The 23,669-nt window shown below is 36.2% G+C and overlaps 1 protein-coding gene across 1 annotated transcript; it reads left to right on the plus strand.

The window, feature by feature from the left end:
• The first annotated feature begins 842 nt into the window (after positions 1 to 842).
• On the plus strand, positions 843 to 19,790 carry LOC128490305 (chloride anion exchanger-like). The gene is made up of 21 exons (XM_053462136.1): positions 843 to 916; positions 1,153 to 1,354; positions 2,671 to 2,810; positions 3,214 to 3,324; positions 4,917 to 5,110; positions 5,397 to 5,561; positions 7,189 to 7,341; positions 7,729 to 7,811; positions 8,679 to 8,826; positions 9,356 to 9,469; positions 9,946 to 10,023; positions 10,724 to 10,819; positions 11,525 to 11,631; positions 13,378 to 13,447; positions 13,529 to 13,621; positions 13,704 to 13,799; positions 14,464 to 14,697; positions 17,842 to 17,896; positions 18,398 to 18,540; positions 18,639 to 18,704; positions 19,558 to 19,790. The coding sequence occupies exons 2-21, from the start codon at positions 1,224 to 1,226 to the stop codon at positions 19,579 to 19,581; spliced, it is 2,301 nt and encodes a 766-aa protein (XP_053318111.1). The 5' UTR covers positions 843 to 916; positions 1,153 to 1,223; the 3' UTR covers positions 19,582 to 19,790.
• The last annotated feature ends 3,879 nt before the right edge of the window (positions 19,791 to 23,669 follow it).

The raw sequence follows: 23,669 nt of genomic DNA on the forward strand, positions 1-23,669 counted from the left end.
GCAGAGGGGGGGTAGTTTGAAGGGGCAGAGGGGGGGTAGTGAGGGGGGGCGCCAGAGGAGTAGTTCGCACAGGGCGCCGGAACACCTAAGGCCGGCTCTGTATACTATTATCGATATGTTTCTTTTATTTTTCATGTAAACCTGCTGAGGGTCTCATAGAAGACATGACCTGTGATGTGTGATCTGAATCTAAGTATACCTGTGGTTTTTCTCTCTTTTTTTTTTTTTCTTTTTAATGCACGATGGGTGTTATTTTGTAAGGACGGACATGTTCAATTGTACATAATACAAAACTGCATAACACTATTAATTTAGAGTTATTACAAACGGAGCGCTGCACTTTATTTATCTTTTGTTTGTTTTACTGTCACATAGGGGTTAAGTGTTAAGTGCTGGCAGCTATTTATATTCACTCTATATATCTATTTTTCACTTTATTTTTGTACATAGTTTTTTGTATTATCCATCCTTTCTTGAACTTCTCTTTCCATCCTATATTGTCTTCATATTTTGAGTTATCAATAAGGCAAAATGTAGCTTTCCCACTGACATAACCAATGGGGCATCCGCAATTACCGGTATATCTAAATATAATTTTCATAAGTATAAGAAAATAAGCTTCTAAAATACTATAGATTTTATTTTATATAGGTTTTTGTCAGAGTTCTTTTTGTTTTCTTTGCACAATTAAGTCAAAGAAGAATGAATACTCCAGGTGATTATGATTTTTATGGTTCAAGGTCACATATCAAATCCTTATGTTCTTGTAAAGTGAATACAGGTTAATTATTACATTACACTGCATTATAAACTATATTTACATGATTCTATGTTCCTTAAAAAGGTGGCAATGTTCTTTTTTAGAACATTTAAGGCAAGGGGTTTTGCTGCACTCCAACTGTTTATCAAGAAACAGGTAAGGATCAGAAAACATATAACTCTAAATATTCAACGAGTATAAATAATTAAATATATATAGTTATTGTAAGAATATGAATAGATTAATTAGAAAAACTGTAATTTTTAAATATACAAATGGAAAAAATACACATTATACCTTAAAACCTGGACTTTTGGGAGCTATTATGGTCATACATCTTTCATTGATTTAATTTTCCTCCCATCATGAGTATAAAGTTTTCTTTATTTCAGTCACTTACTACCTTGAAAGTATATCTTAAAGAAGAACAAGTAGAATTCCACACATCAAATATTTGAGAGCGATGACTGAGTACAAAGGAACTCATTACATGGTGGCCAGACCTATATATTCAGAAAATGCATTTTCTGCAAATCACGAAAAAGTGTCCAGAAATCATAAAACCGCTTTGGATCACCTCAAGCAGTATTTTGGGTAAGTAAACATTTTTTATTTAATATAGATAGATAGATAGATAGATAGATAGATAGACAGATAGAAAGAAATCTTTATTTATAGGAGTATGCCAATCCATTTTTAGAAGTATATTTTTAACACTGTATTTTATACTGGTACAAAAAATGATTTTGGTAAAATAACTGTACTATATATTTTGCACACTTTAAGTGATTGAACATTTAAAATGTGATAATTTTTTAAAATCTGGCATGGATTGGATTGCTTGTTTAATGCCTGGTTAATTTAATTTGCTTGTTTTAAAACAACAGTCTTCATGTGGATCATTAACATTTTTCCTGGGAATCACATCGGAGGGGGGGGGGGTGTATGCAAAACAGACCACATGGTTTTATACATGGTATGCTTTCTTTTTTTCAGACATTGTTATTATTATTATTTATTGTTTTATATAGCGCCATCAAATTCTGAGCACTGTACAATGGGTAGATAGGACATAACAAGTAGTATATAACATAACAATTTGACTTACAGAAACAACAGGTGAGGAGGGCCCTGCTCAAATGAGCTTACAATCCAGAGGGAGTTAGGCTGTTTTACACAATAGTTCAAAAGTAAATTGGCATTAGTAGGGATGGAGTAGCTGGCTACTATAAGTAATGCAGGAGAGGGACTAGGAAAGGTGAGCTAAAGGAATATGGGAGGGCGTTAATGTGCAATGTTGTAAGCTGCCTTAACCCATACCTGGGAACTTCTGGGCTCCGGCTACCCAGAGCCTTCCTTTGGGGGACGCGGCACACTGACGTCGGTTGATCACCTTCTAAGCTTATTTAATTTAATGACTGTTCAGGACCATCAAAGGTCGTTAACAGATCGTTTTTGCATGACGGCCCTGAACCATCATCGGCCATTAAGGGGTTAAGGAACGAAGGCAGGGGGGGAAACGGATAAACCTGGCTGACCTCCAATCACGAAGGAGAAGACACTCTGCACAGCGTGCATTAGGTCCACAGACAAGCTAATAATAGCTTGGTGCAGGCTGCGGCATCCAAAAGCATTTCTTGGGGCGGCAAAGTACCGCCTCTTCAAAAGTGCCGCCTGGGGCAATTGCCCCACTCTGCTCCATAGCAGGTGGTTTGAATGCCCTGATATGCTCCCCTTTGTTCTCTAAGTCTGTTAAAACTTAAAAAAGATGACTTGGGCAGCTGTGGTGAGATATTGCTGATGTAAGCGGTGTTAGTGGGGAGAAAGCAAATATGTTGTTTTGAAAGTATCTGAATGTGCTATGTGAACAATGTGGTGTTTAAAAATTAAAGTTTCCATTCACTTTTTAGGTGCTCAACTGAAAAGGCAAAGGGCATTGCCCTTTCTTTCCTACCAATTGCATCATGGCTTCCTGTGTATAACTTTAAGGAATGGCTTCTCAGTGATTTGATTTCTGGAATCAGCACTGGGATGGTTGCTGTTTTGCAAGGTAATTGGTTCAGCTGTATTAATTATTTTACGCATATAAGGTTTGATTCATTGACCTGTCTAAACTGTTTGTTTTAATAGAGGCAAAAAACACATGATCTGTCTGAAATAAAATTCTTAGGTGGAAAGCTGGGGAAAGCAAATAAAAAGAAGTTAAGCAAGTCAAAGATGTCAAAACTAACTATTTTAATTAAATATCATAATCCACAATTTCAAAAAGCTACCACTATTGCAAGGATTATTCTAAAACCTTCTTTTTTTTACTATGTCTAAATTGTAAAAGTTGTATATAAAACATTGTGTGCAAATATATATATATATATTCTAGATACAAAGTGACAAAGTGTTAAACTATTATATTAGACTATACTAAGTCAAACTAATTTATTTATTTCATGTTCTAGGCCTGGCATTTGCTTTACTCGTGAATGTCTCTCCAGCTTATGGACTCTATTCTGCTTTTTATCCTGTAATATTGTATTTTTTTCTTGGAACATCAAAGCATATATCAGTTGGTAAGTTATAAAAGCCATAGCAACATAACGGAAGATTGCTTTTCAACCTGTCCAAAAACTAGACACCAGATGCATGCTAAATTCATACTCACCAGTATTCAATACAACATACAAATGCTTTAAGTTCATACACACTTAGCAAAAGTGAATGGTAATTTTAAGTCAACATTCAGGGGTTAGCCTAGGGTTAGTGGCAGTGAGTGTAGTTTTTCTTCAGCACTCCTTCACCCCATTAAAATACATGAACATACTAACACACAAACTCACTCACCATACACCAACATGCACACCCTACTGTACTGTAGCACTAACACCATAAAGTTACACATACATACACACCATATACTTAAACACACACACACACATATATTTATATATATATATATATTTATATATATATATATATATATATATATATATACACTCCCAGTCTAACACTATACACTTACACAGATACTGTACATATACACACAGAGGGATGTAACAATTATGGAGGTCTCACTAGATTCCTCACTGGTGCTGACTGGCAGTCAATATGGCACATTTGATAGATAGTATCCCTTTATCCATAGCAGGGTAGGGTGATCCTTTCAAAAAAGTAAAATGTGGCAATAATATCTATACAGCAATAATATGGTGACGTACATTATTCATACCAAACTGTCTTAATGTTTGTTTTATTAGTTTAGACTTGATCATTTAGAAATTATGACAACAATTATGACTACAATGTATATATTTAAGGTGTGCAAAAATGATGTGACATTGTTTCCTATTGATCTCTGTGTATGCTTTTTTTTAAACTAAATCTTATTAGATTGAGCACACTGCTTCCAGAACAGAAGTTCCCAGCCCAGTCTTCAAGGCATACAAAAATGCAGGATTTAGTAATTTTAGTAATTTTAATATTATCACATTCTATTCCACTTGGAAGATTAGGACCACTGCTCTAGAAGTACAGCTCTACAAGCCGGTAGCATAGAGTAAAGAGCTACCAACCATACCTGGCTGTAACCAAAACTATCTTAAACATGATTTTTCTTGTCCTATATTGTGCTTTGGTCTTTGTTTCCCTTTTGTCCTTCTATAAAACATGTAAAACAATGTTATATGGCTTGGTAATATAAATAAAATAAAACTGTTCTGGAACAGTCAATTTGTACTTTGTACTGGACATCATTTAATACCCATATGTGCAACACATAGTGTTACCAGTGTAAAGTAAACTTGTGAGCTACTTTTAACAATAGTGCCTATTTATCAAAGCCAATGCAATGTCAACTGTACTGATTTGGCATGTACATATCTGCCAGCAGAAGTTTTTTGGGGGGGTACCCACTGTCCTTAATCATTCACCTGTAGCAGTAAGGGTATGGTGGATTCTGCACATTCAGTGATTTAGTAAGCAGGGATTATGTGCTGTCATAGCAGGAGCAAAATAAACAGATGTTGTGCTCAGCAATGCAATGGAAAGGTAGAAATCGATGATTTATTTGTTGCAATTAGTTGTCTATTTTAAAATTAGCCATACTTACTGTACTATTACCTACCTACATCAATCAAAATTATTATAACTTGACCCATTTTTCCAGGCCCTTTTCCAGTTCTGAGTTTGATGATTGGCTCAGCTGTGCTGAGATTAGTACCAGATCCTGTTACTAACAATTCTACAATAATTATCAGTGATACGCAGGACAACAACGCAAACCATACAGATGGTTTATCCATTGCTGAACAAAGAGTTATCGTTGCCGCCTCTGTTACAGTCCTGGCTGGAATTTTTCAGGTTAGTGTTTGACTTCATAGTTATTCTGGGAAAGATAATTCTATGTGTGCATTGAAACGTATACCAATTTCCCAGAAGCCATAAAACAGAATTTAATACGCAAATTTGGTCTAATGGTAGTGTAACTTGTTTATGTGAATTTTCAGTTCAATCCTCAACACTACAAAAGCAACCACTATAGTTTTTTACTTTTTAAAATTGTCCTATGGGTACAAGCATGTGTGCATGCATTACAATGAAATTATACGTATCTTATAAGTACTAATAAAGATCTTGTTTCTTTCAGCTGGCCTTAGGGTTGCTGCAAGTCGGTTTTATAGTGATTTATCTATCAGATCCTCTGATAAGTGGCTTCACTACCGCTGCAGCCATTCAGGTATTTGTATCTCAAATAAAGTTCATACTTGGGCTTAAAATAAAGAACTTCAGTGGACCACTGGCAATTTTTTATGTAAGTAAACACATATATCTTTTTGTTTTAGTGGTTATAACTACTGCTTTTGATAATATTTTCTGATTTGTTTAAAAATCTATCCTGCTAATTAAAATCCAAATGTGAACTGTTGACACAGATATGTCTGTATTAATTATAATTTTAGAAGTTACTAATACCACTAACCTTCTTTTTTTTACAATTATAATATGATGGTTCATTCAGCTGGCTGGTTCACAACCTTTATTCTCAAACCTCAATATGAAGAAGGAAGGCTATAACTGTTCCACAAAATATTTTGAAGGAATTATTTATTGTTATATATATGCCATCATACAACAAATCTGATCAAGGTAGATGCTTACATGACCAGGCAATTTAGATCCTGCAAATATGTCCCCACTGTGAAAACACAGGAGATTAGTAATCTTTACATTGTGAAAAGACCGCTGCACTTTATTTACCAATATTTAACACACACTGTGACAATATTGTCTTTTTCTGCAGTTCAATCACTGATCAATAAAACAATGTAGTAACTCCCATGGCACCCAACACTCCTCACCAACTTAAAGGATGCCTCTCAAATTTCGAGAGGTTACACCCCATTATTCTTTTGTCTGAATCACTTTAACCACTCCAGAAAACCCACCTAAGGGGACCTTTAAACACCTCAATACCGCATTGCCCCATCAGATGCAACACTTCACCACCAGGTGGATGGGTATTATTGAAGCCTTTCTTTCAGTACCCACCCTCAGCAACTCCGCCAACCTATCTGATCTTTGTACACCCATAGAGAACATAACTCAGATGCTAACAACACAAAAATATATATAACAAGCTAAGGCAGGTAGCCCCTGCTTAACTTCTGCATACCAGCTTCAGAACCCAATCTACCAACTCAAATTATGGGTGGGAGGATTATGATGGCAGCAAACATTGAAGGTAACACTCTGTCTCCAGCCTGTGGAACTCCTCAAATAAGGTAGAATAAACCTACCCTCTCACAATGTCTCATAACTTAATCCATGCCTGGCCAGCCAAAATGCCACTCATGTTCCCAGACCTAATTCCAGGCCTGGGTTTAGAAAATGTGAAGAAAATAAGAAGACAACCAGACACTGGAGATATTTGATAAATTACTCTTCCGGTAGATTGGGTGCAAAATTCCTACCCTTCAGGAAGCATTCAGCAGATTTTGAAATTTTGAATTTGGTGAGCTAAGGAGGACTGTTCAGTACTAGAACATATATAGTAAAAATATTAGGATATTTTACATACCCATTTTTTAAGGGTCATTACTGTTGTGTTGTGCCATTTCATGTGAATACAGTTCAATCCAACAAAACAGTTCTCAATGTAACCTAATGGTTAGAAAGTAATAAAGTGCATGTAGCTTCACTAAAACAAATAATAAGTAATAAGAGTAACATTGTGTTATGTATCCACTGGGATACACATACCTCTAGTTTGTGAAACTAAATTCCCTTTTTTGGAGCATGGTACTTTGACTTACAAAGTACACTTTCTATGGGCACCGCAACATAAGACTGAATAAAAAATTCATTTTGATTTCACCAAGCTACATTTCATTCAATATTTAATGTTAAAAGAATGTGTTTGTGTTTTTTCTTTTTAACAGACTTTAGAAGACATCTTTAAAAAGATTACCGGCACAAACATTGCTGACCTTGTTACATCTATCATCATCATGGCTGTGGTTTTCATTGTCAAAGAAGTTAATGATAGATATAAGGCAAAAATACCAGTGCCGATCCCTATAGAACTTATAATGGTAAGGAATTTACTACCAAATAAGAGAACGTATATTCACAGATCAATGCGTCATCCGCAAATGTAAAACATCTCAGTGAATTAAGGCATATTATTGATGAGACATATTTCATTTCAGTTTAAAAATCATAGACAATGCAAATAATCTTCTAAAAAAGTCTGAAGGCTCAATAGACTATATTTGGAAAGGCCTGCCATTAACTTAAAATTCTGTCACTTTTGATTCAGGTCCATTTAAAAAAAAACTACACACACAGATGTCAATCTGCACTTTAGATATGTTCTTACAGTTCACATATACACTGTGTATAAGATTTTGGGCTTTAAATCCAAAATATAATATATTCTACTAATCTGACAACATGTAAACGCTGTTCATTTTTCACAGACAATAATTGCAACAGGGGTATCATATGCATTTGATTTCAATTCAAGATATAATGTACAGATCATTGGTGTTCTAGAAAGCGGGTAAGTGTATGGCTTTTGATAATTATTTGTTTGTGAATTGCTCATATAATTCTTGTATAACATTTTAAATGTTAAAAATGAGGGTTCGTTGATGCAGTCCACACTGTTGCATGTTTTATAGTAAATATTTCTATGGGATCTCTACCTCATCTGCTCCTTATAGATGGTGGGAGTTGGTGGGGATGCATTGAGAAGGTAGGGCTAGCTAGTCTCAATATACTTGAAAAGCAGCATGGAGTAATCGGAGAAAAGAAGCTGCCCATCAATCATCTCTGATTCCTGGAGCTTCCAGGCCAAAGCTGGAAAGTTCCTATGTATGGTCATAATTCATCATTAGCCATATATATGGATTGTAACGTGCAGAAGATATGAAAGTAAAGTCAAGACCTGCTAGAAAAATTATAGGGAAGGGACAAACAAACTATGTATAATGTTTCTTGAATACTGTAATCCTGTCCAATCAGTTCTCCTTCATACACATCTTGCACCATTACAATCCGCCATAAATGTTGTTATTATACTTATCTTCCTTATCTATTAGCTGTTCTAATACTACTGTCAATTTCTTTACTATTTGTCTGTATGCTTTAGGAGCCACTATGAAAGCTCTTCATAGCACCTCTTTTACTTACAACTCCAAATACACTCCTACCCTGTCTGTCTCATCTGATGATCTTCCCTTGCCCTGTGGTCTGATTTATACTCCTCATCCATTCTTACAACAAGACTTCTCAAGGAATGCCCTCATTCTCTGGAATACCCTTCCTTGGCTTATTGGACACTCTCCTTACCGTCAAAAAATCCCTCAAGAGGTTAATTTCACAGCCTTTGATTATTTCTGTTTCATGTACCTTTTCCAACTCTCAGATATCAGCCTCCTATAGTACCAAGTGTTTCAGTTTTCCAAGAATGTGTAGCTGATGGATTTGCTATTGGAATTGTTGCATTTGCAGTTGGATTTTCTGTTGCTAAAGTATACTCAATCAAGCATGATTATCTCATAAATGGAAACCAGGTAAATAACATACTATCCTTGTACGTTATAGTTTCGCTGTAAATTACCTGGTAGAGGGTGTTCAGTAGCCCTTTCCTTGCTAGGTGTATTTGTATGAATGGCTAAAGTCAGGGAAGTTTTTTGCAGTTAAGAAAGGGCACAAATAGCCACTTCATATGATTGACATTAAGCTAATCTTAGAATATGTGTTGTAAACGTTGTAAATATGGCTGAGGTTATGTACTATTCTTTGCACGGGATATGACCTACAAACACCAGATGTATGCCAGATGGCTGGGTAAGATAGACCAATCGGAATGAAGAAGCTTTTATTTTTCACCTCTTAGTGTCAACATAACCTACTCTTTGTTTGCATGTTTTAAGATTAGAGTCTTATTTGCTGCTATATGAAGTACAAGTATTCTAGACTGGATTTTATAACCAAATGCTCCAGTTTTACTTTATACGTTATTAAATGATATCATTAGTAAATAGCTACACAGCAGAGATGGATTGAACACATAGAACTGCTCGTTTTTATCTCTTGCAGGAACTGATAGCATTTGGAATTGGAAACATATTCTGTGGCTGTTTTCGGGGATTTGCAGTTAGCACATCCCTATCTAGGTCTGCTGTTCAGGAAAGTACAGGAGGCAAATCTCAGGTAGTGTGACAAAATCAAAATGCAACGTTTTATATTTCTTGGATATCAGAGATTTTTTACATTGTTTTGCATTTTAGATATAAATGACACTTTCTACCTGAAATTACTAGTTACATGCCCCAGTAGATCAGGGGTATCTTCTTCTTCTCCATCTTGGTCTTTAGACTTACATGAGTCTTCTTAGTTGAGTTTAAAGTAAATGGCCAAAAAACATGCATGGGGTAGACATACGACTATCCTGAATTTAAGATGACACTAAGGATAGATTAAGGTTTTAGCCCTTACAGAGGTAAAATTGGGCAGACTTAATGGGCAGAATGGTTATCTACCACCAAATTCTATGTTTCTAAGAAGAACATTGCGTGCCAAGAGCTTTGCTAAGCTAGAACAAACGTTAAGTTTACAGATGTAATAGTATTCTGTTTATCACCAGATATCACAATATTCTTTTATTTTCCTGCCCTTTATTATTACAGATTGCTGGGGTGCTGTCCGCTCTAATTGTCATGATTGTCACCTTAGCCATTGGATTTCTTCTAAAAACTTTACCAAAGGTACTGATTTTACATCCAGCATGTGGTTGTGTTTACCATTTTTACTTAATGTAGTAGGAATTATGTTAATATTTTGCAATAAGCTGCTATTCCATATAAAATAATTATGGTCTGAAAACATCCTAAATTTTTCTAAATTAAAATATAAAGGGAACCAATCTATAGCTGCTATATAGGTGCTAAAATGTAATCTGTTTTCGAGTACATAAAGTGGAACTTATACCAATTTTTTTTCTGTTATCGGAAAAAATATGTTTGAAATAGTTATGCTGTGTTTTAAAAAAACATATTTCTAGTTTTTGCATAATATAATGTTTTCAGACAGCTGCACAATGTTTTTAGTCAGCTGTTACAGAATGGCTCAGTCTTAATCACTCAGACATTGGCACGCTGACTAATGAAAGTCTAGAGGGGTGGACTTCATTAGCACTGTCATAAAGAATCATCTCAGTGTGGTGCCTGAGCAGGAAAAATCACCTGAAATATCACGCCTGACAACAGCGGCCTCCAAGTCTGCAGATAAAGAAAGTTTATTGGAACAAAATTAGATAAAACCAGGTTTTTGTTTATGTTAAGCTACATTATTCAATACATATTTATGCTCAAGGAGAAAAGTTTTGTATATATGTGTCTAATATATTTAGCTGGGGAACAAAATCAGATTAAAAACTATTTTTCCCTTTTTCCTTCTTTCCTTTAGTCTGTACTTGGCGCTTTAGTTCTCATTAATTTAAAAGGAATGCTCATGCAGTTTAATGAAATACCAATTTTGTGGCGGAAGGATAAATATGATTGCGTAAGTACATTTTATATATATATATATATATGAATTATTTATATAGAGGTAGCCCGTCTTAGAGACAAAAATTGTCAAAGATCGTTCACCAAGTTTTCATAAGAAGTAATCAAAATTCACGATCACCACATTCCGCTTATGCATCCAGGAGAGCAGCCAAATTATGCCCAAGGACGAGTAACTGGAAATTTCCTTCGCTAGGCTTTGTTTTGTACAAACAATTTATGGAAACAAAGTTTCATGTGGCATTTAGTCCCCTCAGATGCCAGCTACAATATACACACAATAAAAACACAGGTTTTGCTCATGCCAATTATTTTATTGTTCTATTTATGAGACCAACGTGGCGTAATGAAAAGTAAATGAAAACAAGCTTCCTTTGTTTCCAAACTCATAATGTGCATGCAGCTGGAGTGTATGTCAGTATGCTGTCTGCTTGAGAGGTTTCCTTTCATAACTCCTATAAAGGGGAAGCACATGTATCAATTTTGATAAAAATATATAATGTAGAATAGGTGACAACATTTCAAGATTTAAAAATAATTGTCAATCTTGTGTTCCAAAATGTTTAATTGCAAGACTGCAGACTAAAAAAGGTGTATAGAAATCTCCAAATCTCCAAAATAGATTTATGCTATTACATATACATATTACCTATGATATTTGTAGATTTTATGCAATACATACTTTATGTGTCTTTCGCAGTTAGTGTGGCTGGTGACCTTTGCTTCTGCAGTAATTCTTGGGCTGGATCTTGGTCTGGCAGCTGGAGTTGGATTTGAGCTTTTAACTGTGGTGTTTCGTACACAGTTGTGAGTAATCTGAGTCATCTAAAGCCTGAAAGATGCCAAAAGCAAATATTATAAACATGTTTGGTTTTTCTATATAGCCCAGCGTATACTGGCTAGATTAAAAAAAACAAACTCTAGAGACATTTTAATGCAATTTTATGTTATGTAATTGCCTCTGTCCATCTCAAAGATGTGGAATTACTATAATTTTGATCTGCTGACATTACTCAACCAAACAATGGGCATCTAGGATTAAATCTTAGAGATTTGGTTTTTTCGGTATCATTTATATATGATTTAAGTGTAATATTTTATTACATAATTTATCTGGTAATGGTTCATATAATGTTTACAGTGGAAGGTATATTGTATACCATTTAAAGAAGTATGTCTACCTTTTGATTTAAGAGAGTTTTTGGGTACAATTCTGGGGAGAAATAGAAACTGGAGGCAGAAGCCTCAACCCAGGGAATGCCCCTAATGTAGTGTACATCTGCTTACCCTATCCCATGAGATTTTTTCTTTGAACTGGTCTAGTACCTTCAACAAAACAGTATTTTTATGATATCTCCTCATAAGCAGTACAATCAGTCTATTTTTTTTATAATTCTGCAGTCCTAATGACAGAACTACTTATGTTCTCAAGAGGAGACGTGCACCGTTAGGGATGACTTAGAAAAGACACTGAGAATATTTAATCTAATTGGCTACTTCATGTCTGTTTAGCATTTAGATCTGCCAACATTATGTGCGGTGTCACGTCTCTGTTACACAATGCACAATGTGCAATACACAATGCACACTGACAAGGCAATGAATATGTTGTATTTTTCCAGCATAAGTGAAACAAACCTGTTACAGTAGGACATGATTTTACAGTCTCATAAAAGTGCATCAGTAAACTGCATAAACCCAAGTCCCATTTAATTGTTTGCCTTTCACCCAATAAAGTGTTCACTTGGACTGTGTTCATTTGCAGTGTTCAAGGAACACTGATTTAATGACAGTGATGATTGCTGATTTAAACTAGATCCTATATGTCAAAATAATAAAGTATTGTTACACCCAGGTTTTATGATAACTGACTAGTATAGGATGTCAGATGACCATGTCTTTTCTATTTATTCTAGAATCTTGTAAAAAAAAAAAAAAAAAAAAAAAAACTGTTCGGCTGTTGAAACTCATTGAGAAATGCATTCAATAAATGTCAGATAGTGCTACTATATCTCCTCCCATGTTAGTTAAGTGAAGCTGTTACATTGAACTAATGTAGCCAGGGGCCTTTGTGGGATTAGTTTCAAATCTTGCCAATGATTCATCAGATTCTCAAATAGTATGCATCTCCTTCATACTCTGTATTTATTCTCTAGATTTCCTGATTGGACACACATTACTCATTTCACTAGGTGGCCATTGTTGCCTGGCTTGTTAATGGATTTAGCACCAAACTCTCATGCTCTTTTAATAGATTTGCGAATCCCATTGGATTTTATTGATTTATTTATTTTTTTCCACTTTGGAGGGATGAAGTAGAAAAATGGCAGCCTTTTAAGCAATTTTACAAAATTACACACAATCCATGTTCCAGTTTCTTACATCCAGATATTGTATACAGTGTTGATTTCAAAGAGAGATTATGCCATGTTCTGCTCCTGCCGTTAATGTTTGGGTTTCGAATCATATTAAAATATGTTATATAATTATCTATATATAACTAAGTATTCTCACAAACCGCTTGCAGATGCAATGTAATCCTTTATTTTTCAGCCCAAAATGTACTCTCATTGCTAATATTGGATGGACTGATATTTACAGAAACAGAAAAGACTATGTGGATGTAAGTATTAGTCCTAAAACCACACAAATCATATATAAAAAGAATAGTGTATTTTGTATAATAATTTTCTTCTGTTGATAGGCTTTTGAACCAAAGGGAGTGAAAATATTTAGATGTCCATCTCCTATATTCTTTGCTAATGCAGGGTACTTTAAAGATAAACTAACAGCTGCTGTAAGTATCCTCCTACCAGTATTTGAATAGCTGTATGATATGGATTTCCCTAGTTAATTTCACGCATATACCTTTTTTTAAGGTTGGGTTTAATCCACTAAGAGTGTTGCGTAAGCGTAATAAGGCTCTGAAAAAAATCCAAAAGTTATTGAAGAAAGGCGTCCTTCAAGGCACTGCGGTAAGTCAATAAAAGCTTCCATGGACAGAGAAGTTTCTCAATGAATATTCATTAATGTTAGATTTAGAGACCAGGTAAAATAGCACAAGGGTGAACTATCTACCTGGGAGCCTATCCTGTGCTATTAGGTTGTGAGATAGTTTAGTTATAGCTACTGGGGGAGTCCTGAGAACCAGACTTATGTGCCAGTAGTAGACTATTTGATAAGGGAATAAAGTCATACACGTGGACCATGTTTTTTTTTTCATTGAGTCTATTGTAACCAAGAAACTTTAGGGCTATAAATAGAATAACATTAATATTTTAGAGCTTCTTGATCCAAGGAGAAATCTGATTGCCTTAGAAGGGTTGAACTTTTCAGTTGATATAGAAAATATTGTAAGTTTTAGAAATGTAAAGCATTATAATAGACTATAATAGTCTGGATGGATTTGGGTACAAAAAGAAGTATTGGTCCTTCTGAAGAGGAAAACTTGGGAGGTATGATAATATGCAAAATGTATTTTTCTTAGTTTAGGTAGTTGTATCATTCCGGACACCACTCTCTTTCCTTGTAGAGAAAGGGTAACATTAATCTGTAAATATCTACCTGAGAAAATGCATCATGTTTTATGTTCAAAATATTTCATCCTAATATCTTTTTTTTCAAAACTTTGTCATACAGAATGGCATTATTTGTACATCGTACGAATATGTAGAGTCTGAGGATGAATTGGATAATAACAAAATAGATGAACTTTACAACTCCATTAAAAAGGACGATCTTCCATTTCAAATAGACTGGAACTCAGATCTGCCAAGTGATATTGTTGTGCCCAAAGTTGATATCCACAGTTTAATTCTTGATTTTGGAGCAGTTTCTTTTATTGATGTGACTGGAATGAAAAGTTTAAAAACGGTAAGTAAACACTATGGGGCATATATCTAAACAAAGACTGACACCTACACAGCATTTGGTATCATATCATTCATTTGGCAACATTACTTCTACTTTGCATTCGTTTTTGTGTTGGTAGATATTTGGTTGCAAGGTAGTTTTTTTTTTTTTTTTTAGAGAAGCCAACCCTTCTCCTTAAAGGTGTTTTTCAGGATGAGGAGGCAGCCCTGGCACTTTAATGCATTTGGCATCATAGTCTGTTTTGTACCTATACTGTAGCTGCCATGCAAAATGCAGCATTAGAAACACAATTCCTAGTTCTCAGTAGCGTACCTAGCAGGGGGCGGGGGGGGCGGTCCGCCCCGGGTGCCGCTCGTCAGGTGGGTGCCACGGATCCCCCCCCCAGATGACACATGTCCCGGATCCCCGGCAGCCTCGTCACTTTTTTTTGTACACGGAGGAGAGAGAGGGGCGCCTAGCAACCGATCAGCGCCCCTCAGTCTCCTTCGCGAGGCCTTTAACTCTGTCGCGGTTCGGGCATGTCATGCTGAGCGCCGCGCTCAGCAGTGAAGCAGCGGCAGAGCAGGAAGGTAAGTACAAAAACCTTTAACTACAAAGGGGGAGAGGGGGGTAGATAGTGGGGAGGGAGGGAGGAGAGGGGGGGTAGATGGGAGGGAGGAGAGGGGGGTAGATGGGAGGGAGGAGAGGGGGGTAGATAGTAGGGAGGGAGGGGTAGATAGTAGGGAGGGAGGGAGGGGGTAGATAGTAGGGAGGGGGTAGATAGTAGGGATGGAGGGAGGGTAGATAGTAGGGAGGGAGGGAGGGTAGATAGTAGGGAGGGAGGGAGGGTAGATAGTAGGGAGGGAGGGTAGATAGTGAGGGGGAGGGGGGAGATAGTGATGAGGGGTATAATATTGAATTGTCTGAATATGGGAGATAATTAATGAGGTGGTGAGAATGCATTAATGAATGTGTAAATTTGTGTGAATGAGAGAGAATAAATGATTGTGTGAATTAATTATGTGAATGAAAGTGTGAATTAGTGAGTGACTGTTAAGGTGTTTGTGTGTATGATAGATGTAAAATTGATTTGTGGAAAGGCAAAAATGGCACAAGTAGGATGTTTGAGCCTTGGGGACCAAGATGACACAGGCAGGGTGTTTATGGGACAAAGATGGCACAGGCCGGGCTGTTTGGGGACGAAGTTGACTCATGCTGGGCTGTTTGGGGACAAAGATGGTAAATCCTATGTGTATGTGCTGGCTGTGCGTTGTGCAACCTGTGATCTATGCCTGTAGTTTTATCTCTTGCTATGTTTCCATACATTATTATTGTATACCTGCAAATACGGGATTTGTATGTCTGATTCTATGCCTCCAGTGCTGAGTTCACATGTGAACAATAATAATAACAATATATATATATATATATATATATATATATTATCATTGCTAACAGCAATCACACTCCTATCATGCCAAGTCAGCTAGTACATGCTGGAATCTGGGTATGCCTGGGCATGATAGGAGTATGATTGCGGTTAACAATCATATATATATATATATATATATAATATTATAATATTGTTTTTGTGCTATTTTGCTGTGTTACCTACTTTAAATAAACATGTGAGATTTTTGTTATGGTGGCTGTCATATTTGGTTTCGGACAGGTAAATGCTGGATTTTCGGTTTCAGTCCAGAATTTTCATTTCAGTGCATGAAGTGGTAGGCCTACACCACATCAATGTTTGGGTTAGTATATAGTGATATGAGTTATGCTGCCATATTATCAGTGTCTGGCTCAATGTATAGTGATAGGGATTATGCTGTACCACCGTCAATGTCTGCCTCAGTATATAGTGTTAGGTGTTATGCTGTACCCCGTCAATGTCGGCCTCAGTATATAGTGATAGGTGTAATGCTGTACCACCGTCAATGTCTGCCTCAGTATATAACGATAACAGTAATGCTGAACCACCTTCAATGTCTGCGCCAGTATATACCCATAGAAGCTATGCAGTTTTAAAGTGTTGGGGGGGTGGGGTGCCACATACAGGGTCCGCCCCAGGTGCCAAATACTCTAGGTATGCCCCTGCTAGTTCTGTTGAACATACAAACCCTTCCCAGGCAGAATTTTGAATCAAGAAAATATTGATTCTTTTTTTTTTAACTAGGAATACACAAAACCAGACACTGGTTGTTGCTAAGAAAGAAAAGAAAGAACGACCTGAAAGATCTGTTGAGATTCCATTGCTTAACATACCACAAAGAGCAATTAATGTTTTGTGCATTTTGCCCACCCGCCGCTTTCATCAAAGTGTAGGAATATACAGGGGCAGGGGACAGGCTCAAGAGGGTCATGAAATACAATGTTAAGTGAAAGAGGTAGTAATGTGGTATCTCACACCATGTTCAGGGTGCTCAGGGTCCTCGAGAAGTAGATATGTAACTTTGTGTGACAGTGAGTGTGGGTGTTAGAGTAAGCATATGTAAGTGTGTTATTGATTGCCTGTGTTTAAAGTGTGAGTTTGAAAGGCACTTGGCCTTACATGCCCCAGAGGGCGCCAGCCCTCGCCTGAGAATGTTGTAGCATAAAGGGAAGGGATATCTATCCTATTGTAAATTACAATTTATTTATTTGTGCTCTATTTTGTGCTATATAAAAACTGTGCCATCTTGCTGCTGCATTCTTAGATATTTATTATAATAACTTTACAGACAAAGCATTAGAATTTAGACGGGCTCTGATACTAGAAGAGGAAATACATGTACACAGGGTACAGAAAGGGTGTGAAAATTTTATTCTCGGGATAACAGTAGGATCCTAATGCAGTTTTCATTCAGTGACAATGGGAAGTACAAGTAAATATATGTGTGCAGTATTTTTCAATGCTTTTGGCGGCAAATATATTTGTTTGGTGAAGCAGGTGCAAGGTCCTACAGGCCCTACCCTAAAAACAGGCAACAGGTTAGAAAAGACCTAATGTAGAAACATTGTCTTTCACTGAACCTGGACTCCTGTGTAACTTTAAGTCTGTAGAGTTTGGTGGAGATAGTAATGATTTCAGACCAGAAACAAAAACTGTGATAACATTTTTAAAATATGTGAAATTGCAAGCATTAATAAATTATAATACAATAATTGCTAATCATTTTTTTCCAGATATTAAAGGAATTCATTAAGATTGAAGTTGATGTTTACATTGCTAATATAGACAGTAAGTCACTTTTAACTTATGATCTAAAATCATAGTCATGACTAGCTTTTGTTTTGTCAATAATATGATGTATCATACAGTTGCATAATACATTTTGTTCTCCAAAGATCCATAAAAGCAACTATAATTAACCTCTAGGGTATTAGGCTAAAGCAGTAAGATGTTTAGTGTAACCTGTTACTGGATTCAGCGCATAGCTACTAGTGTTTGAATATTTAAATATAGTTTTTAAAATATTCCAAAAAACAAAGTACTTAGACTACTAAATCTAACATTGTTGGTTTCATTATTATTTACAGATTTTTTGAGAGATTTTGTTTTTCATGTATTTTTTTTTTATATGCATGAACATTATATTTAGTATATATATTATATATATATATATATATATATATATATATATATATATATATATATATATATATATATATATATACTAAATGTAAACACCACTATATGAAGCTACAGTATAATGAAATCTCCTGCATTTGCAATACACAGATGACCTTCTGGATAAACTGAAGAACTGCGGATTTTTCGATGATGAAATTCAAACCTCCATATTGTTTCTCACAGTCCATGATGCTATGCTCTTTGCACTAGCAGCAAAAGGCAGTGAATATTCTGGTCAAATCACAGCACAGGTAAATGTGTTATCAGTAAATGCTTGTGTTTCATGCGTGTTAAATACAAATTTGTTGTTTCCTGATGTATGTGTCTAACCAAGTGTTTCTGATGACAGGAAAAAAACTGTCACACTTATAATAATGGATGCACAAATGGAAACCTAAGGAGCAGGGAACATACTGTGAGTAGATTTTTTTAAATAGCTAGTTGATTTGGAATGTCTGAGTTTAAATAGATCCACATAAATAGAGTTATACCCGCGTTCAAATTTAAGTAAAATACCTAAGTACCTCTGTGCAAAGCAATACTCTAAATATGTAAAAAAACACCTAAATGTGCTTAGATTATAATACATTTTGCACTTAAAGAAAGAAGTAAAATAATAAAAAATACTGTTCTACAATACACACCCCAATTGAATATGCAAAAAATATTAACCCTTGCATTACTTGATCAAATAAAACAATGTCTATTTAAACCATCTTGAATTAAGAGTTCTCAGTAAAAGTCTCACATTTGCCCCATCCATTTGAAGCGTTCAGACCTAGCTCCAAAAGTAAAATAAAAAATACCGTTCTCCGATCAACCTATGAAGATGCTAAAACATAGAAAATGTATATAGTGTAAAACAGTATGGAAAGACTATAGAAAGTAAATAGTGATGGTTTCACTCACAAATAAGCTCCATATGATACATTTTCTGTAAGTGCAAACTTTATTATAGCCTAAGCACATTTGGGTGTTTTTACGTATTTGGAGTGTCACTTTGCGCTGGGTTACTTTGGTATTTTGTTTTCACTGATTTTTGTGCCCTGTTAATACTCTTGCTGCATTGTGTATATTTCTCTTTTTTCTATAGGCCACCTCTTATTTCTTTTATATTGTCAAAATGGAAGTTACTATTTTCTATACTACTTAGATATCCAGTCTACTCTGGATTTTCATATTATTGAGGAAATCAAACAAAAATGAATACATTTTTATGACATTGCTGTGTTTTGATGACTAATAATCAATGTTTCTCTTATTTTCAGATACCAAGTGAAACAAAATTTTGATGTATTTATAAAATTTACTGATTTCCCAGATGTGCCTTACGAACCCCACCTTACGGGTCATAATTTTATGGTCCTGTGTGATACAAGAAATCTTTCACAAGACAAGATATAAAATTATTTTATTTGGAGGGACATGGGCAATAGCTTTTTGTTCAGAAAGTAACAAAAAAATAATTAAGTGAAAACTACAAATGATTGAGATATAGTTAATAAATGAACTTCCATAATATGCAAGAGAGCCAATGAACAACCAAATGTTTTCAATCCTCAATATAGCAGCTATTCTGCTTTTTAAAAAAAACTTTAAGGATCAAGGCTTTTTTATTGTTAAGTACACTTACAGACCAATGTATTTTTCTGCCTTTTTGCTACTGGGATTTCACCCTCCCTCGTTTAGCATACCCATACAAATTTATAAACTGGGGTTTTCAAGAGAATCCAGGCTTTTATTTTGAAACCATATTTATACACAAAAGACAATATTTAAGAGAGTAGTACAACATGGATACATATTTGAGTCTTTGTAGACCCTAGGAAAGTAGCTGCCCCTCTTACATTGTCATCATAGTGATATAATGCGAGCCCCAGGTTTATTTATGTTTCTTTTATTTATTTTGGATGGCACAAAATGTCCTCTGTTGTGAAAAGGTTTATAACTCTGGAGGCCTCTGAATTCATATCTAAATTTCTATACTAGCTTTGAATATTTAAGTTTATTAACATATTATAAAAAAAAGCAATGGTGCATACTAAACCCACTTTATACCAATAGTGTTTGATTCTTTATGAATTTTCACACATATTTAATTAGGTACTTTTAAATGATGGATGAAGAAAACATACTGTACATAGTTGCATAAGATGTAATTCTGGTGCGGAATCCATTTAGTTGTTGCTATTGTTTAAGCTAATTTATCAAAATTTGTACTAGAGCAAAATAAATATTTGTGACTTCAAATGTTTATGTCTGTATCAATTGTGCTTAGGAACTCAGACATGTTTCACCAATAATGCCTTAGGCAAAGGCCTCTGCTTATGCAGGTCATCGCACATCCTAGTTACCAATAGAATAAAAACTGCACATTTACACAATATTACATCCATGTAAAATTGGCACTTAATGCTGAGGTCATAATATACATGTAAGAATATGGTTTTAAAAGAAAGCCTCAGTAGCCAATGCATAAATGCATCAATGTAATTATGAAAGTTTTCAATTTACTATTTTTACACAGAACATGTAACTATGGACAATGCGACAAATAATTACATATACACAAAGCTAAAGTATCAAACAGACTCAAAATGAAACAAATATTCAGTATGAGCATACTTGGGATCTCTCTGAATTTGGCCTGGAGACTTAAGAAGCCTTCTGTCGCATAATTTAATCTCCAAACAGACAGATAATTTATACTCAATCCCTGTTCTACTCATTGCCAAGCTAGTTCTGGAGTTCTTTCACACATTCATGTCTGAAGGTGCCTCAACCCACTAGTGGCCTTGACTATACCTTCCTATATGACGAACGGGATTAACAGCTGCCGGCTGTGTATTTGGTAATTATATACACAGCAGTAAGGGGTACAAGTTAATCAAAACACACATATATCCTGACATTACAAAAGATAGTGAATGGCAGGAAAGTACTAACACCTAGCACCTAACAAATTAATACACATTTATTCACAACACAGATAATCAGCCTTCTTCTTACACCAGGATGTCCAGCTGGCATTTATAGTTCTGAGTCTCTGAGTTGGAAATGTGGTAAAACATGTAACAGGGGAAATCAGTAAAAAGGGGGGCCCCCTGTACTCACTTCCCCAAGAACAGAACCCATTCTAATGTCAGGGCCCATTGTCAGCAGGCAGGAGACTAGCCGTCAGTCCCCTCCAAAAGCCCCAATGACGGAAGGTTCCGTCACATTTCTCCCCCTTCAGAATCGGACTGACCCAGGAGGAGACCCCAAATGGGTAGACTCCATAGTCAGGTCACTTGGCCCATCAATGCCCTCCCAAAACTGGTGCCCCAAACAATCTGCCCTTCCAAGAACAGTACTCACCCGCCAAACCTCTGCCTCTGCAGAAAAATACTGCACCTTCTCTCTTGAATCTTCTCAGTCGCTGGGGAGATAACAGGATGGCAGGGGTCCCTTCAATTCAGGGTTGAGGATCTGAGCCATCTGCCCAGCATTTCTGGGGACTACAGGTGACGCCCACAGTCTCATCCACCTGTATGGGATACATGTCCCCCAGTGCTGGTAGAGAGGGGCCGTAACTCTGCTCTCGAAATAGTGAGCTGGCACTGGGGAGATGGGCCGGCTGCCACATCTCCCAGGATCCCTGTGGCTGTTGCAGGTGCAGGGCAGAGGCCAGCGGTTCAGCCAGTGTCATGGGGACGCCGCCTTCCAGCAAACAGAAGTAGTCCATCTCCATGTACCATTCCCTGTAGACTAGTCCTTCTAGGTCAGCTGTCAGGGTGAAATCCTGGAAAAGGGGCAGCATTTCCACACGGTCTCTGTACAGGTCCCAGAATCTATAGCTCTCTGAGCTACCAAAGTCTTCTTCTTCTACAAAAGCCACCCAATCTAAGCCAGGGATGCCAAAGTCCCCACCTTCCGGAGAATAGTGACTTTCTTACTTTGATTCCTGCTGGCCTGCAGCCCAATACAATGCTTGGTATAGGTCCCCGAGCTCAAGTTCATTCGCCACCAACCGCTTCAGTTCAGCTACTTCCTCCTCGGTGGGCTGCCACCTCATCAAGCGAAGCTGAAGCTTAACCAGCTCCCTGAAGCGCTGTTCTGGGGTGGGCAGGATCTAGCCGAATCAGGGCTCTCCATTCCAGCTGTACCTCTTCTGGAATCTCTCAAAGTCCCATAACCGAGCTTCCCACTTATAGTCATCAGCTCCCCCGCATCGCATTCCTCCATGGATCCGGGCCCCAGGTGAGCTGCCTGTCGATCTCTCTCACCGTCCTCCAGACTGCTTCTTCAGATCGGGTGGCTCCGTGCACCTTACCAGGTAACCCTGGAAAGCCCTTCAGCAAGTTGATTTTAACAGTTTTTTTTTGGCGCTCTCCTTAACAAATATAACTCTTTTATCCATATCCATTGTCTACGGCAACTATTCTACCTCTTTGGGCCCCTTGTCTTCGCCAAGTAAAATGTTACCCACTTGCCACAGTGCCATCTTTGTGCCCAAACAGCATATCAGTGCAACACTCAATATATACAGTTATATAATACATGAATGTATTATATAACTCTATAGTACATTAATGTATAATACACATTAATACATTAATGTATATGATACATTAATGTATTATACAGTTATATAATACATTAATGTATTATATACATTAATGTCAAAGCATTACTAGCCATATAAACTCAATACATACAATTATGTAATACATTAATACCAAAGTGTACTAGCTGTATATGCCCAATATATACAGTTATATAATAAATTAATACAAAGCGTCACTAGCCGTATATATATATATATATATATATATATATATATATATATATATATATATATATATATATATATATATATATATATATATATATTTATATATATATATATATATATATATATAAAGTATATAGAATTAGATAATACATTAATGCCAAAGCATAACTAGCTGTATACATTCAATATATACAGTTCAATAATAAATTAAACGGCACCCCTTAGATACATCTGTCCATACACATATACACTCCCCATCCATCATATTCATCACCTACTCCTCTTTCACCCCATCACCTATCCCCCCTTTCTAACTATCACCTACCCCCTTATCTTTCTCCTCTACTTCTTTCTATGCTTCTTTATTCTTCTCCTAAAGTGTGAGGTCTGTCTGTGTTTGCATTCACGTTTTCTGTGTCTATAATATTTATTTCCACAAGATGGCACTTGTGAGCTTAATTGCTCATTTATTTTATTCCCATCATGCATTATCGCAAGTCACTTATTTTTCTACCAACAAAAGATTGAATAGTGTTGTCATTGCAAGTTTTAAAGTGTTCTCTGAGAATCATAAGCCATCTGATTAAGAATCTTCAAGACACAAAC

The sequence above is a fragment of the Spea bombifrons genome, chromosome 4 (assembly GCF_027358695.1).
Source record: "Spea bombifrons isolate aSpeBom1 chromosome 4, aSpeBom1.2.pri, whole genome shotgun sequence".
Taxonomy (NCBI): domain Eukaryota; kingdom Metazoa; phylum Chordata; class Amphibia; order Anura; family Pelobatidae; genus Spea; species Spea bombifrons.

Excerpts from the sequence above, each read along its gene's own strand:
- LOC128490305 (XM_053462136.1), top strand. The coding sequence starts at position 1,224 with ATGACTGAGTACAAAGGAACTCATTACATGGTGGCCAGACCTATATAT. Across the intron at positions 14,698-17,841 it reads GAATGAAAAGTTTAAAAACG|ATATTAAAGGAATTCATTAA; the intron begins GTAAGTAAACAC and ends ATTTTTTTCCAG. Across the intron at positions 18,541-18,638 it reads CTGGTCAAATCACAGCACAG|GAAAAAAACTGTCACACTTA; the intron begins GTAAATGTGTTA and ends TTCTGATGACAG.